This window comes from Diceros bicornis, chromosome 6 (assembly GCF_020826845.1).
Source record: "Diceros bicornis minor isolate mBicDic1 chromosome 6, mDicBic1.mat.cur, whole genome shotgun sequence".
NCBI classification, from domain to species: domain Eukaryota; kingdom Metazoa; phylum Chordata; class Mammalia; order Perissodactyla; family Rhinocerotidae; genus Diceros; species Diceros bicornis.
The window spans coordinates 67,058,249-67,072,786 of NC_080745.1; the positions used below are offsets into that span (position 1 = coordinate 67,058,249).

General features: G+C 40.8%; 1 protein-coding gene across 10 annotated transcripts in view; it reads right to left on the minus strand.

Annotated features, from left to right (window-relative positions):
• ARMH3 (armadillo like helical domain containing 3) overlaps nucleotides 1-14,538 on the minus strand; it is a 185,031-nt gene that overhangs the window by 145,886 nt on the left and 24,607 nt on the right. For all 10 annotated transcript variants that reach the window (XM_058543838.1, XM_058543836.1, XM_058543831.1 and 7 more), the window contains exons 6-13: nucleotides 11,505-11,597; nucleotides 10,414-10,488; nucleotides 10,210-10,296; nucleotides 6,083-6,139; nucleotides 4,857-4,900; nucleotides 3,165-3,225; nucleotides 1,504-1,550; nucleotides 895-970 (exon numbers count right to left, since the gene is read on the minus strand). In XM_058543838.1, the coding sequence (XP_058399821.1) occupies nucleotides 895-970; nucleotides 1,504-1,550; nucleotides 3,165-3,225; nucleotides 4,857-4,900; nucleotides 6,083-6,139; nucleotides 10,210-10,296; nucleotides 10,414-10,488; nucleotides 11,505-11,597 (540 nt within the window). The remainder of the gene's footprint in view (nucleotides 1-894; nucleotides 971-1,503; nucleotides 1,551-3,164; nucleotides 3,226-4,856; nucleotides 4,901-6,082; nucleotides 6,140-10,209; nucleotides 10,297-10,413; nucleotides 10,489-11,504; nucleotides 11,598-14,538) is intronic.

A 14,538-nucleotide genomic window follows, 5' to 3' on the forward strand; every position in this document is an offset into this window, starting at 1 on the left:
GTTACAGAATTCAGAGAGCAGACAAGGAACATAGTGAGACTAGTGGATAAAGTCTTTTATATTGTTAGTCGTGAAAAATAAGTGTTCTTCCTCCTAGGGAGACCCCCAAACCAACACATTGCTTTTTAAGCATGACCTTATTTTTTTGTTAAAACTCAATCAGTGGATTCCATACACATCTGCTCTCGGAGGAAAAAGCATAAGCAAACTTTCCTTTAAAAGAAACCTACATACATATTTTAAACAGTCTGACTTTAAGATAAAAACATTATCAATTTTTTAAGACAGCTTTCATGGACAGCACTTGAGTTCTCAGTCTATTTTAGTCCCTTCGGTACCAACTATGGAGGTGATCCCTTGGGCAAATGACCCAGCACTCAGTACTCTATGACTTCCTGCTTCTAGTATTTGCAGCCATTTTTTTGTGTTAACAGCTAACCTGATGCTGGACAGGATATTTTTTACTTTTCTTCTCCAGAAATTAGTGGGATCATAAGATAAGTAACTTGGCCTATTTTACCTCTGGTTGTAACTCTACAGTGGTTTAGAAAGCAGAAAGCCTGACATAAAAATCCATATGATCCAAAAAAACCCATACGGGCAGATAATACCAAGGGATTTCCAGTAAGCAAAATAAAGTAATCTAAACTTATTTGGGTTAACAGAATCAGTAAACTGGTCAAAACCATTAACTTTATAAGGCCTACTTCAGCACCAGATGGAAACATATATATTTGAGGATAGCATGAAGCAAAGGTAACTGATGCAACTCTGTGTTACCAGTTACCAACACAAAGCAGGGTTGAAACAGGCACAGCCAGAGAGGCTTGTCAATGGAGTGAATCTGTATGAAATTCAGGGAGAAAAAGGATTGGAGTTTTTAATATAACCAACCTGGGCTAACACTGTGATGAAGTTGCGATTTAAATGAACAGCTTCATAAAGTGCCAGAAGGATGGCCTCATTGGTTCTAAAGAAAAAGAGAACAAATTAGAGAGGTTCTTATACAGTGGAAGAGTTAAAACAGGATAACCATCAAGATAAGATTTCACCCAAGCTACTCATTATCAATCCTTTTGAGTTTCTCATGTTCCCTTTATTTCCTTTTCGGGCTTACATAAAGGGTATATATAGGCAAGGAGTCAGGGTCTTAACTTTAATTCCCTAGGACTAGTTCTTATCGACTTCATTCACTATCTTCCCTCTCACTTGTCCACCCTAATCCAGTTAAGTCCTTAACTGGTTCAGATACCCAGCCTTCTTTCATTTCATTCCAGAGACAACCAGGAACAGTTTTTCAGCTTCTTGGGGCTCAATACATATGACCAAAGTAGAGGTTTCCAAGGGTCCATCATTCTTTAAAACCCAAGAAACATCTGATAAATCAAGAAAAAAGTCTGAATCTGTAAAAGGCTAGCAGGAGGTAACGTTTCACATTCTCATATCCAGCTGGAGAGCCCACACTAAAGTTCAAGCCACTGCACCAGAATGTCAGGCACTTACTGGACTGAGATTTTCTCATGGGCATCTGCTATGAACATGCTGCCGACCTGTGGAAGAAAAGGGGAATTGCAGACTTATAGCAGGGAAATGTTGAGAGGAGTTCTGTGCCATGAAGCCCTTAATTAGCGAAAAAACAAGCTGCTTGCAGCCCAAGAGAAGTTGGAACTCTGGCCCACCAGTCGCACACACCAAAACCAGCCCACTTTCAAGATCTTAAAAGAATCAGAAGTAATAAATGAAACAATGAGAACTCCACTAAATCATTTTTCCTTAAAGGGACTTAAAAAAAACAATCCCAGTACTTTTGTCCAGCTCTCCTTTTCAATGTGTAAGTTTAGTAACCACTGACAGCAAGTAAATGTTAACTTAGATTCCTCATCACTCCACTTCTTTCCCGGAAGTTGCTTATTTGAAGTCAGAAACTAACTCATGAAGAACACCACAGAAAGCAGGCTGATTTCATCCAACATAGAGCCATCTTCAGGGGACTATCTGGGTTTCAGACCAGAACTGTCTATGTGAGCCCCATTGTCCATCTTTCAGATCACAAAATCTTTAGTTTGTGTCCTAGGCAGGGCAGCTGAATAAGTAAATGGAGTAGGTTGCCTCCAATAGGTGTGATATCAGAGGCACTGAGAAAGACATCCATTCCTCCAAAAATACCTTTCCACCCGCTTACTGATGCCAAAAACTATGCAGCTGGAGCTTCGTTTGTTTGTTACAAAACTTCTTCTTCTTGGCTAAAAGGCAAAGACCTCTGGGAGCAATATAATTATATTTAATTCATTTAACCAAACACCAATACAGCACACATTCTGCTCTGACTTCTGAGGGACTTTACTCCTTTATGCTTCAGAGTTAATCAAGTCCTTTCCTGAGAGTAGGCTCTGAGAAACAAGGAAGGCGGCATAGAAACTGGAGGAAAAAATTGCCTTTTTGGGGGGTAGAGGGATGGCTGTTTCTTGTAATGAACTCAAAAACTGTCTTGCCCTAGGGCTGATTACTTGAACACTAATGCCCAAGAAAAAAGACTTTCTGAATCTGCCTAGATTCTAAGACCTGCAAGATTTACCTCTTAAAAATTAGTTCCATATTATCTGGCCCAAAATGCCTACAGTGCCAAGGTTGAGAAACCTTGCTCGGAAGTCTTGCAAACTTGACCAATAACTTTCCTAAACCATGGACCTCTCAGCCCATTAAGCCTTTAGAGAAGTGGCTCAGATCCACTGCACCAATCCCTTAACTCCAGGACCAGCTATGAGGGATCAAGTGGCCACAGCAGACAGTCAAGGAGCACTTGGGGTTGGACTCAGATCTAAACCCTCCTATTCTGTGTGCCATGGGGTCAGTCCTCAAACAGAGCCAACTCTTTAGGAAGCGAAAGTCTGGCTTAATATGTACTTTTTTTTTAGCCTTTAAAATCTGAATTAATTAATTTGAAAAAATCAGTCCCAGAGAATTCAAAGCTCTCCTTTTTCTACCTCACTTGGGTTTGGAAATCACTAAAAGAGATACAGCTCTCAAAAAAAAAATCTGCTCTGAGCAGCCTCTCTCCCCTCATCATGCCATCACCTCAAACATCTGAACTTCTCAGTCCAGATTTGTCCACCCCTATAGACCTCCTATATTTCTGAGCAGGAGAGAAAAAAAGTAGGACTTACCATATTTGTTAAAGCAGAGAAAAAACCACTCTGGTGTTCTTCTTCCTTGTCTTTATACTGCCTGAACAAAAATAACTAAATTCAACTTTAGTATTATTTATCAAGTATGTCTTTGCCCTTGGCATTCTAGGTAATTAGGGCAAGACACTCATAGAATTCACTGACTCCAGAAAAGAAAAGCATCGTAACAATCTATCCACTGCAGTTTCCCCTGCAAGCTAAGAGGCACGCATCTGCTCTTGAGGTAGTGTGTACCAAAATGCCTGGCTACTTTGGGAGAGACTTAGAAAGCAAGCTGCAAACGTGTGAAACCGCTTTAACATATGGCTGATCTAGTTATTTCCCAAACAGACTATTACTTGAAAAATGTGACAGTGAAATTACTTAAGCCTATAACAGTGAAAATCTTGTTTGTTTTTGAATGAAGACCAGGGAAATCTGTGAGCTAAACTATTTGTGGAGATGGAACAGATTTGAAATTCCAACACCCAATTGTGTGTGAGGAAAGTCTGAGGAGGAGCAAGAAAGATCCTGCCTGGCCCTTGCCAGGACTACGGACACTTCTAGCTTCCATTCACTGAGTAGCAGATCTTTCCTCATCCACTGCAAGAGGGAAAGCAAGCTTCAATAAAGAGTGCCCCCAGAACAGACAGGGACTCTGGGAAGTTGCAATTGATTCCTGATGAAAAAGAAGCATCTGTCAAAACTAGAACTATCAGTATGTTTTCTCCTCTTATTTATTTTTTTAAGTGTACAAAAATGCAGTGATTCACAACCTTTTTTTACATAGAAAATGATATTTGTATGACACACTGGGCTAAATGCAAGACATTGCTTTTTGGCTGGAAAACTAGTTAAAATGCTCTGCAATAAATACCAAAGTTTGTGGGGGCCAGCCCAGTGGCGTAGTGGTTAAGTTCGCACGCTCTACTTTAGCGGCCCAGGGTTCACAGGTTTGAATCCCAGGCACAGACCAACGCACCGCTCATCTAGCCATGTTGTGGAGGTGTCCCACATACAAAATAGAGGAAGATGGGTACAGACGTTAGCTCAGAGCCAGTCTTCCTCAGCAAAAAGAGGAAGATTGGCAACAGATGTTAGCACAGGACCAATCTTCCTCACCAAAAAAAAAAAAAAAAAACAAAGTTTGCAAAAGAATGTGCCTAAGGTGCCAGCCCCGTGGCATAATGGTTAAGTTCCACATGTTCCACTTTGGCAGCCCAGGTTTGCAGGTTTGGATCCTGGGTGCAAACCTACACCACTCGTCAGCCGTGCTGTGGTGGCAACCCACATATAAAAAAAAAAAAATAGTAGAGGAAGATTGGCAAGAGATGTTAGCTCAGGGCTAGTCTTCCTCAAGAAAGAAACAAGGAAGATTGGCAACAAATGTTAGCTCAGGGCTAATCTTCCTCAGCAAAAAAAAAAAGAAAAAGAAAAAAAAAGAACGTGCCTAAGAGCTTAAAGAAAAGATAGACACTAACCTGTCAGCTACTTTTCCCCTGGTGTTAGAAACAATCCCTGCTAAAGCCAATCAGCCCAGCTAGAGCAAATACATCTGCCAGCAACTATATCTCTGAATACTCTCCTGGGATAGATAAGAGAAGTTCACCCAAGAACTCTAAAAAATGTGTTTCCTACTCAGCCAATTCAAATGAAAATTAGACCCTTCTCAACCTGGTGAGGTGGACTTACCTATTGTACTCAGATAAAGCCTGAGCAATCACAAGCCCCATTCCCTAGAAAGAAAAAAGATAGCACAGGTGAAATAAGAGGCTGGTGGCTATGCTCTGACTAGGCCAGGGTAAACACTAGTTACCTCCCCATGGTCCAAGACCAAGAAGTTCTACCTGATAGTTGGCAACAAGGACAGAAATTCTGAGAGGCATTCTCAAAGCATCAAAAGGAACTTCTTTGGAAAGATTTTTCTGATCTAATTATCTTACTTAATGTTACTTAATAGAGTAACAAGGGGTGAAACACATCAGCCCAGATCACTGACAATTTCACTGAGGGATCATTTTCACCTCAAAAGAGAAGAGTGAGTTAGAATCTTCAAACAAAGAGGTCTCATACGTCTCTAAAACAGCCATAATAAAAATGACAATGAGTCTCATGCTAAATGAAGGTGCATACAGACAAACCACTCTCTTTCAGGCCACAGGAAAAACAGGAGAGCAACAGGAAGAAGCATCCAATAAATGCTAAAGTGACTTATCAACTTTCCCTCTAGAACCTGCTAAGTATAACACAAAGATCAATTAAGGCCACAAGGATGAATCATGTGTGCTTTTTTTTCATAAGGGAAATAAGAAGAATGAAAAGGGCAAGATAGAAAGAGAATAAAGCCAGATAACTGGTCATCTTCTCAGAGATCACATGTTATTTCCCAAACTTTCAAGGACTAAGGTAGCAGATATATATCATCCTTCATGTTTCAGCTTCACCAACTCAGACTATAAATACCATCTGGCTAGTTCTACAAGAGGGAATTTCCCATCATTTAGTCATCTAAGCCTATTTTTTTTTTTCAGCTTTATTGAAGTATAATTAACATATAAAATTGCAAGATATTTAAATCATCGTGGTGATTTAATATACTATCCAAGTCTTCTTATTCCTGAAAATGCAACTTATCAACTCCGTAGGCTAATGAACCTCAGCACACTATAACATGAAATATAACCAACCATTTCATCATGATTAGCAAGCAAATGTCCCCTCAAACCTTTCTTCCATGACAAGAAGATAGAAAACAGTAAGATAGTCACACTGATGCTTCTAAAAAGAAATAGGATTCCTTCTTCATAGCCAGATGAAATTAATGCAATAGTTCTCTGCTCTCTGTTCTAAATATCCACTGAAAGTTAGACCACTAAATGCAAGTAATTAAAACAATACACAAGGATCCAGATACTCACATTGAGCGTGGCCTCATCATCCACAATAGACAGCTTCACAATATAAGGATTCACAGACTGTTAAACAGAGAAGAGACTCAAGGTGAGTGTGACCTAGTTAAGAACCCATTAGCTATTTAACAAAGTGTTAAAAAAATGCTTCTATAAGGCCCTCTCTCTATAGCAATGCTCCTAATATTCAGGCCCAACCTATCTTGCCAGCTGACTCCTCCCATCTCTAGTAAACCTCTCTGTGTGCCCAGGCATTCACCAAGTGCATGTATGCATACACACACACACATGGTCTATTCTACCTGTCTTTTCCTCTAGGCTGAATCAGCTCAGGCCTGTCTGCCACCTCTCCCATACTTCCCTCTTCTTTGTTTCTAAGTAAGTGAACACTCCACAAAACTCACTTTGCCCTATTCTGCCAATAATTTACTAAGTCCATAGGGACAGCTGTCTTTTGGGGCCATAAAAGCTTCTTTGCCATAAGGCACAAATTTATAAGTTGCTTACTAACATTCTCATCCGAAAGGCTCCCTAACCATTCCACAGACTATACGCAAGGACTGATTCACCCACCCGTAAAACAAAGGCATCTTGGGGGTGGAAAGTGGCAGCTGCTTAATAGCCAGAGAGGCCGTTTATGGGTCCGATACTCAAATAACACTGCAGGGGAACTGAAAAAAAGGATGTAACTACCCAAACTACAATCTGGTCAGAACAGTAAGATTTAATGACTGTCCCATCACTTATAGCATTCGAAGATTTCTTGAGTTTTTCCAGATCTATTCTCAGCTGGGCAGCATATGGAAATGGACATGAATTTAAACTCATTAAGCAGTTGGGCCATTTCCTAAAAGTGGGATGAGAACCAATGACCTGCTCACCTTGAACACGTCCCACTCATGGGATATGAGGAAAGACCTCATATAGATCAGACACCAATTCTAACCCAAGGGAAGCAAGGAACAATAGTTCTCAGATTGGCAGTTTTTATAGCAACCAAGAAAAGTCATTACTGAAAACTTGGAAACCCAATTGAAATACTAACCCCCCACGTAGACCTTATTTAATCAAATTTCTGAAGGCATCTTTCAAATGTCAATTGGGAATAGAGAAGGAGTATTTGGTTTGCTTTCTTAACAGCCCAAACGTTTATAAGGTTTTCTACAACACAACTCAAGGAAGTAAAACTCACTCCATTTGTCAAGGCTCTCAACACTTCCTCCTACAACCAACAGTCAAATCCTGCTGATGTTATAGACTTCAGACAAGATCCAATGCCAGTGAATCCTTGGAAAAGAAAATCAGTAGGCTGACCTATAGATGCCACCATGATGAGAACAACACTAGAAGAAGCAGGTCACTGTTTCTTAGCATAATTTTTGCAAGTCCTAGTCACCCACCTTCCCAAAAGAACACTGTTTTAGGTAATAATAAGGATCATCTAATTACCAAGAACAGCCTATGCTTTAGCAGCAGTGGAGAAAAAGGTAAGGCGGCTAAAAGCAAGGGTTTGAGTTCTAGTTCTTCCACTTATTAATTGTGACAAGTCAGGCACATAAATTTACCTAAGCTCAACTTCCTCATCTGTAAAATGGGAATAATATTTTCTTCCTTGGGGTTGCTATGAGACTGAAATGAAGTAAGACATGTAAAATCCTTAGCATAGTATTTAGCACATGGTAAGGGCTCAATGATTCGTAGCTATATTTTTTCTCTTTTGACATTTTTATCACATTTGAAGGGAGCTCTTTAGGGGAAAAAAAGAGACAGAGATAAAGAAAAGGAACAACTTGCAACTGGACATAATAAACAACTTAGTAATTTCTGGGAAATGTCATATTCAGGGCAGCAGTTGGGGACTGAGTCACTTCATCTCAGGAGACTTGGCCACCTAGAAGGCCACGATCTTAATGCTGTGAAAACTTCTATCAGACACTGATTTTCCTTAACACTATACACCTGTTATGCTGGTCACATTTTAAAACTGGAGGCAAACTACTTTTCATGTACAAGACAGAAAAGCCTTCACAGGTTCACTCTAACAGGGTCCTGCTTTTATTTGATCTAAATCATATTCATCATTTTTCATAGCTCTTCCTGAGATCTTTTTTTTTTGGTCTCCTCTTTCTTTAGATGAAATGACTAAAATGGAACGCATTATTTGAAATGAGGAAGAATTATTTACATTTACTGCATGACATCTTTTCAATCACTTCCATTCCTTAGATCCAACACCTTATTTGCCTTCTCTGTGTTTTGCTGGGCACCCAGCCTCTCTGGTGACCTCTGCACTTTTCTAGAAAGGTTACAACTTAACCTGTTGGTCATGGGATCAATTATGGTGGTGGCTAGAATGCTGTTCGCCCCAGCACACAACCTCTCATACAAGTTTGCATAAAACTTCACCAGCTTTTGGTTTTGCTATGTTCCTCTGGAATTCCTCATGTTCCTGTCAAAAACCTTCCTGCTCCATGACCACGAGGCTTCCTTAATGGTTTCTAGTGAGTGACTTATATTGAAAGCTGCAAAGCCCAGATAAATTATGCCCACCAGCTTGCCCTTGCCTACTATATTAATTCTTCTGAGGCTTCTGACAGACTAGAGATGCATACCTCACTCCAGAAATGATTTTCTCCAGTTCCTTGGCCATGTCAAATTTTTCAGGCTGATATTTCAGACAGCCCTACTGGGCTGTGCCAGGGTTCAGTTCCCATTTAGAGAAGCTAAGCCATTGCCTCAGAGTGGCCTGCATCCAGCAGAATGTTCCAAAAATATTCATGACTGATGATGGCACTTTCCTATCATATATAACTCAATTCTCTCTAACTATCTTCAGCATTTTTCCTTTGCTATTTTTCTTGCTGTTGTAATAAGGCCCCAGAGGCTGTTACATATGACAGAGATCAAAATGGCTACTACACCAACTCCTCCAGATCACCAGTAAAACAGGTCTTGGTGATAAATTACATATTTATTAGTAGCTCTATACACCATTCATCAGTTCCTCCAAGACAATGAAAGCAATCAGTTCCCAGGATTTATAACACATTACTGTTGCACCACATATCCCAGTCACTCTTTTAAGTATTCTTTTCTCACAGCTTCCCCTTCTTCCATATTCCTCCCTATAAAAATAAGCTCCAGATTTTGTGTTACCTATCACTTTTGACCTGGCTAGGAATCATATCAAAAGTTACTAAGTGAAGATCCAGAAGCTCAGAAAGGAAAACCCTCCCTCCAGCTGACCTAGTTCTCATAGCACTGCTACTTACTAAGCGAAGCAAGTCAGGTTGCCTCGATGCACCTCCTAACTTCCGGGTTCAGTTAAAGCACTCCTAGTGTCCAGAACTTAGTGCCGAATGCTCCCTATTCCACTAAAGCAATCCTCAGTGAGGCCCTTGGTCTTTTCTAAGTGGCCTCCTTCCTTTTCTGTGTATTCTGCCTTTTGAAGGGAATCAAATAGACACACCAACCCAAGTATAAATCTCTGAGTTCTGCTCTTCATCTCAAAAACCTATAAATCTGTCCCTGATTAATTCAGGGGCAAAGAGAACTCCAGAATTAATGTGGATAAGGCTCTGTCTTCAATTCCCATTAAAATCAGAAAGAGTTCTCAGACCAACAGTGATACTTATACAAGTGGATTACATAAGGAAATCCAATACATAAAAATCCAGTCTTTCAAAACAGATGCATTAGGTCAGTGGTTCTCAATCCTGGCTAATCATCATAGTCAATAGGGGAATCTTTAAAAAAAAAAAAAAAAAGAAAGAAAGAAAAAACAGATTCCCAGGTCCCACCCCCAAGAGATTCTGATTCAGTGTGTCAAGAGCAAAGTCCAGAAATTTTTTTTTTTAAGTTCCTAGGTGATTCTAATGATAAGCTGGGTTTGGGAACCACTACATTAAGGGATATTTACTCACTCTATTACAAGGTGCACCACAGGATTCCTTTAAACAGCTCTATCCTCCGCCCCAGGCATTTAATACAGGATTTTTAGAATTTGATTTATCAAAACCAATCGATATACAATTTGCCAAGAACATATCTTCTACATTACACAAAATTCCCTAGGAGTGGCCACATTTAGGAAGATTATAGAAAGATAACAACTGTCCATTAAGGGGCCCATTTACCTCATATTTTCTGTAGTTCACCAGCAAAGCCAAGAGGACTACAGCATCATACCCATGCTCCCTACGACTTGGAGGGTGAGAGAGAATCTGTAACAAGAATCAGAAATGTGTGAGAGTACTACCTCAGAGTTCCTAGGAATGTAGACAGAGATTTGAGGAAGTGGTTTACCCAAAAGAGAAAGAGATGACAAGGGAACGACCTACCTGTAAAATTGCTTCAAATATGCTGTTGATCATTACATACTCCAGGATAGTGTTCTGGCTGATGTTATCTGTCACCTAAATGCAATAGAAGGCTTTTTAAAGTCTATACTAAGGCACTCTGATATCTCATGTATACTTACCTATCTAGCATCTAAGAGAAACAGAAATGTTAAAATTTTCTACTAGATACCTAGCAGACCTTTCATAAGCACCCTCAAAGCCACCAGATCCTAATAGGCACTAGAACAGTAGGAAATTAGCAAATTAAAACTTTCTAAATCTTTGAACCTCTCATTGCTTCTCTCATACCCTCACTTGCTTAATAGTTTCTTGGCTTTCATTTCTCAAATGCACAGCAAGAAGTTTATGATCCAGAAGTCTTCAAGTGGTAGCAGGGAAAGGGAACCTGAAGTAAATGAACAATACCCCACCCGCCTCCCACTAGACGGTACAAGCCAGCTTCAAACTATAAAATCAAAGTTAGAAGAAATAAAAATACTCAGAGCCAAATAAGCTGTTTCCAAATGAGACCTGGAGAGAAGGACAAATCTGACAATCCAGAAGAGAGTAGTTCTCCAGGAGAGGCACCTCTCAAGTGATAAATATCACATATCCTGTAGGTTAAAAAAGCAACTTCCAGGGGCTGGCCCCATGGCATAGTGGTTAAGTTCAGTGCATTCCGCTTTGGCGGCCCGGGTTTGTGGGTTCGGATCCCAGGCGTGGACCTACACTTCTCATCAGCCACACTGTGGCGGTGACCCACATATAAAGTAGAGGAAGACTGGCACAGATGTTAGCGCAGGGCTGGTTTTCCTCAAGCAAAAAAACCAGGAAGACTGGCAACAGACGTTAGCTCAGGGCTAAGATTCCTCAGCAAAAAAAAAAAAAAAAAAAAAAGTAACTTCCAGGAAGCAAAAGCCCATGCAACTAACTTCCTTCTACACATTCAAACACAACAGAGTGATGTAATGCTCCAACAGAGAATTTTTTTTCTCTTTTCCTTTCTAACTTTGGGCTCAAGTATTCAAATAAGCTTGCCCCTGCAGTCAAGTAATACCCTTAACAAAGAAACATATAGATGGGTCACTTACAGTCACTAAGCAAAGGAGAAGTTTCAGACATAAACTCTTCAGACTTTCAGAACCTTCTGCACAAAGCAATGAGTCCAAACTCTCCATCAAGTTCTGAAAAAGAGAACCATTAAGTATTAAACCATATCAAATAATATCTCCATTGTGTCTTCGTCCAACTCTTGGTTGTTATGCAGGGTTATGTGAATAACACACAATGGGGTCAGCCCCAGTGGCCTAGCGGTTAAGTTCAGCACACTCTGCTTCAGTGGCCCGGGTTCGGTTCCCAGGCGCAGATCGACACCACTCACCTGTCAGCAGCCATGCTGTGGCAGCAGTCCACATACCAAAAAAGAGGAAGATTGGCAGCAGATGTTAGCTCAGGGCTAATCTTCCTCAGCCAAAAAAGAAAAAAAAAAACCACACACACAATGAAGCAACCATATCAAAGCCTAGGCCTTGCAAGATTAAACAAAGAAAAGGAAGACTTTTTTTTTTTTTTTTTAATAATTTTATTTATTTATTTTTTTTCCCCCAAAGCCCCAGTAGATAGTTGTACGTCATAGCTGCACATCCCTCTAGTTGCTGTATGTGGGATGCGGCCTCAGCATGGCCAGAGAAGCGGTGCGTCAGTGCGCGCCCGGAATCCGAACCCGGGCCGCCAGCAGCAGAGCGCGCACACTTAACCGCTAAGCCACAGGGCCGGCCCTGAGGAAGTCCAGCTATTTTGGAAAAAATGCTTTAAAACCGCACGGAACAATAAAGAATTCACTACTCTACCAAATGAATGTTTGCAGCCCGCCACCCTCATATAAACCTTTTTTTTTTTTAAAGGTTAATAATGGGGCCAGCCTGGGGTCGGCCCCGTGGCTTAGCGGTTAAGTGCGCGTGCTCCGCTGCTAGAGGCCGGGGTTCGGATCCCAGGCGCGCACCAATGCACCGCTTCTCCGGCCATGCTGAGGCTGCGTCCCACATACAGCAACTAGAAGGATGTGCAGCTAAGACATACAACTATCACTGGGGCTTTGGGGGGAAAAAAATAAATAAAATCTTTAATGGGGCCAGCCTGGTGGCATAGCGGTTAAGCACGCATGCTCTGCTTCATCGGCCCGGGGTTCACTGGTTCGGATCCCGGGCGTGGACCAATGCACCACTTATCAAGCCATGCTGTGGTGGCGTCCCATATAAAGTGGAGGAAGACGTGCACAGATGTTAGCCCAGGGCCAATCTTCCTCAGCAAAAAGAGGAAGACTGGCATTGGATGTTAGCTCAGGGCTAATCTTGCTCACAAAAAAAAAAAAAAAGGTTAATAAAAATGGTTAAATTAAATAATAAATATATAAATTAAAAACAATAATTAAATTTAAATAAATTCAAAATAATAAATTAAATATGGTTAAGTTAAAGGCTAAAAATAATGGCTACATAACTAGATAATTTTCATTATTTGATAAAGAAAGCATATCACTTAATGCAGGCACACTGAACAAACAATAAAGAGGTAATATTACTACTGCCTATCACTGGTCATATGCACTATCCAACAAAGCTAGCTTGTGTCCATCCTGGTTGATTCTACTAGTCAATGTGATTCGAGTTTATCACTTGTGCTAATAACCAGCTGTTAGACCCAATGTAATCAAAAGATAAAATTCTTAGATACTACAATACAAGGAAGAAGAAAAGAAATATTTTACATTAAATGAAGGAGGAGAATGGATGGAGAATAAGGATTTAGCATGCTGGAAGGTCAAGCGAAGGTTTAAAATAAGCTACTTCAGGGCTGGCCCGGTGGCACAAGCAGTTAAGTGCACGCGCTCCTCTTCCGCGGCCCGGGATTCGCAGGTTCAGATCCCAGGAGCGCACCGACACACCACTTGTCAAGCCATGCGGTGGCGGCATCCCACATAGAGTGGAGGAAGATGGGCACGGATGTTAGCTCAGGGCCAATCTTCCTCAGCAAAAAAAAGAGGAAGACTGGCATCAGATATTAGCTCAGGGCTGATCTTCCTCACACACACAAAAAAATAAAATAAAATAAGCTACTTCAGTTGAATTCAACAAACGTGTAGTGAGGATCTACTATATGCTAAATATTGTGCTTTAAAAAAATACAAGAGGGGCCGGCCCTGTGGCGTAGCGGTTAAATGCGTGCACTCTGCTGCTGGCGGCCCAGGTTCAGCTCCCAGGCACGCACTGACGCACAGCTTGTCAGGCCATGTTGTGGCAGTGTCCCATATAAACTGGAGGAAGATGGGCACAGATGTTAGCCCAGGGCCAGTCTTCCTCAGCAAGAGGAGGAGGATGGGCATGGATGTTAGCTCAGGGCTGCTCTTCCTCACAAAAAAAAAAAAAAAGAAAAAGAAAAAAATAAGACAATGACCCTTGCTCTCAAAGTGTTTTTAGTCTAATGGGAGAGAAAAATAAGTAAACAGTTTTAATTTAATGGTTACTATGATAGAAATATACATGGAGGAAGGGAACTAGCTCAGAAGTCACTTACTGCAAGACTCCTCAGGAGTGGGTTATATTTTGAAAAATCAGTAGGAATTAATTAAAATTTGAGGGAGAAAGGAATTCTAGACAGGCATTATTAGCATGACCAAAGACACATGAGAAATGAAACAAACCTGGGTGGTGGAGTTGGAATACAAGTAGTTTGTTATTATGTAAGTATAAAGAGTGAGGCACAGTGGTGAGAGATGAGACTGGAGAAATAAATAGGGAGCAGATCATGAAAGTTTTATAAGGCTAACTTAGGAGTTTGGTCTTTATCCTGTTAGTGATAGGAAACTAATTGAGGGTTTTAAGCAGGAAAGATTTGAGTGTAAGATACATCACTGAGGTGTCAATCTGGAGGACAGATTTAAAGATCTGTCATCTTTAGGCTTCCACCTGAAGGGAGGGAGACAAATGAGAACTAATCTATCAATTTTCCGAGGATAGCTGCCATGTCTTATTTGCCTCTGTATCCCCAGTGCCTGGCACATAGGAGCCTAACAAATGTTTGTCAAAAGAATGAATGAAGGCATCACTGCAATAGTTCAGGTGACAG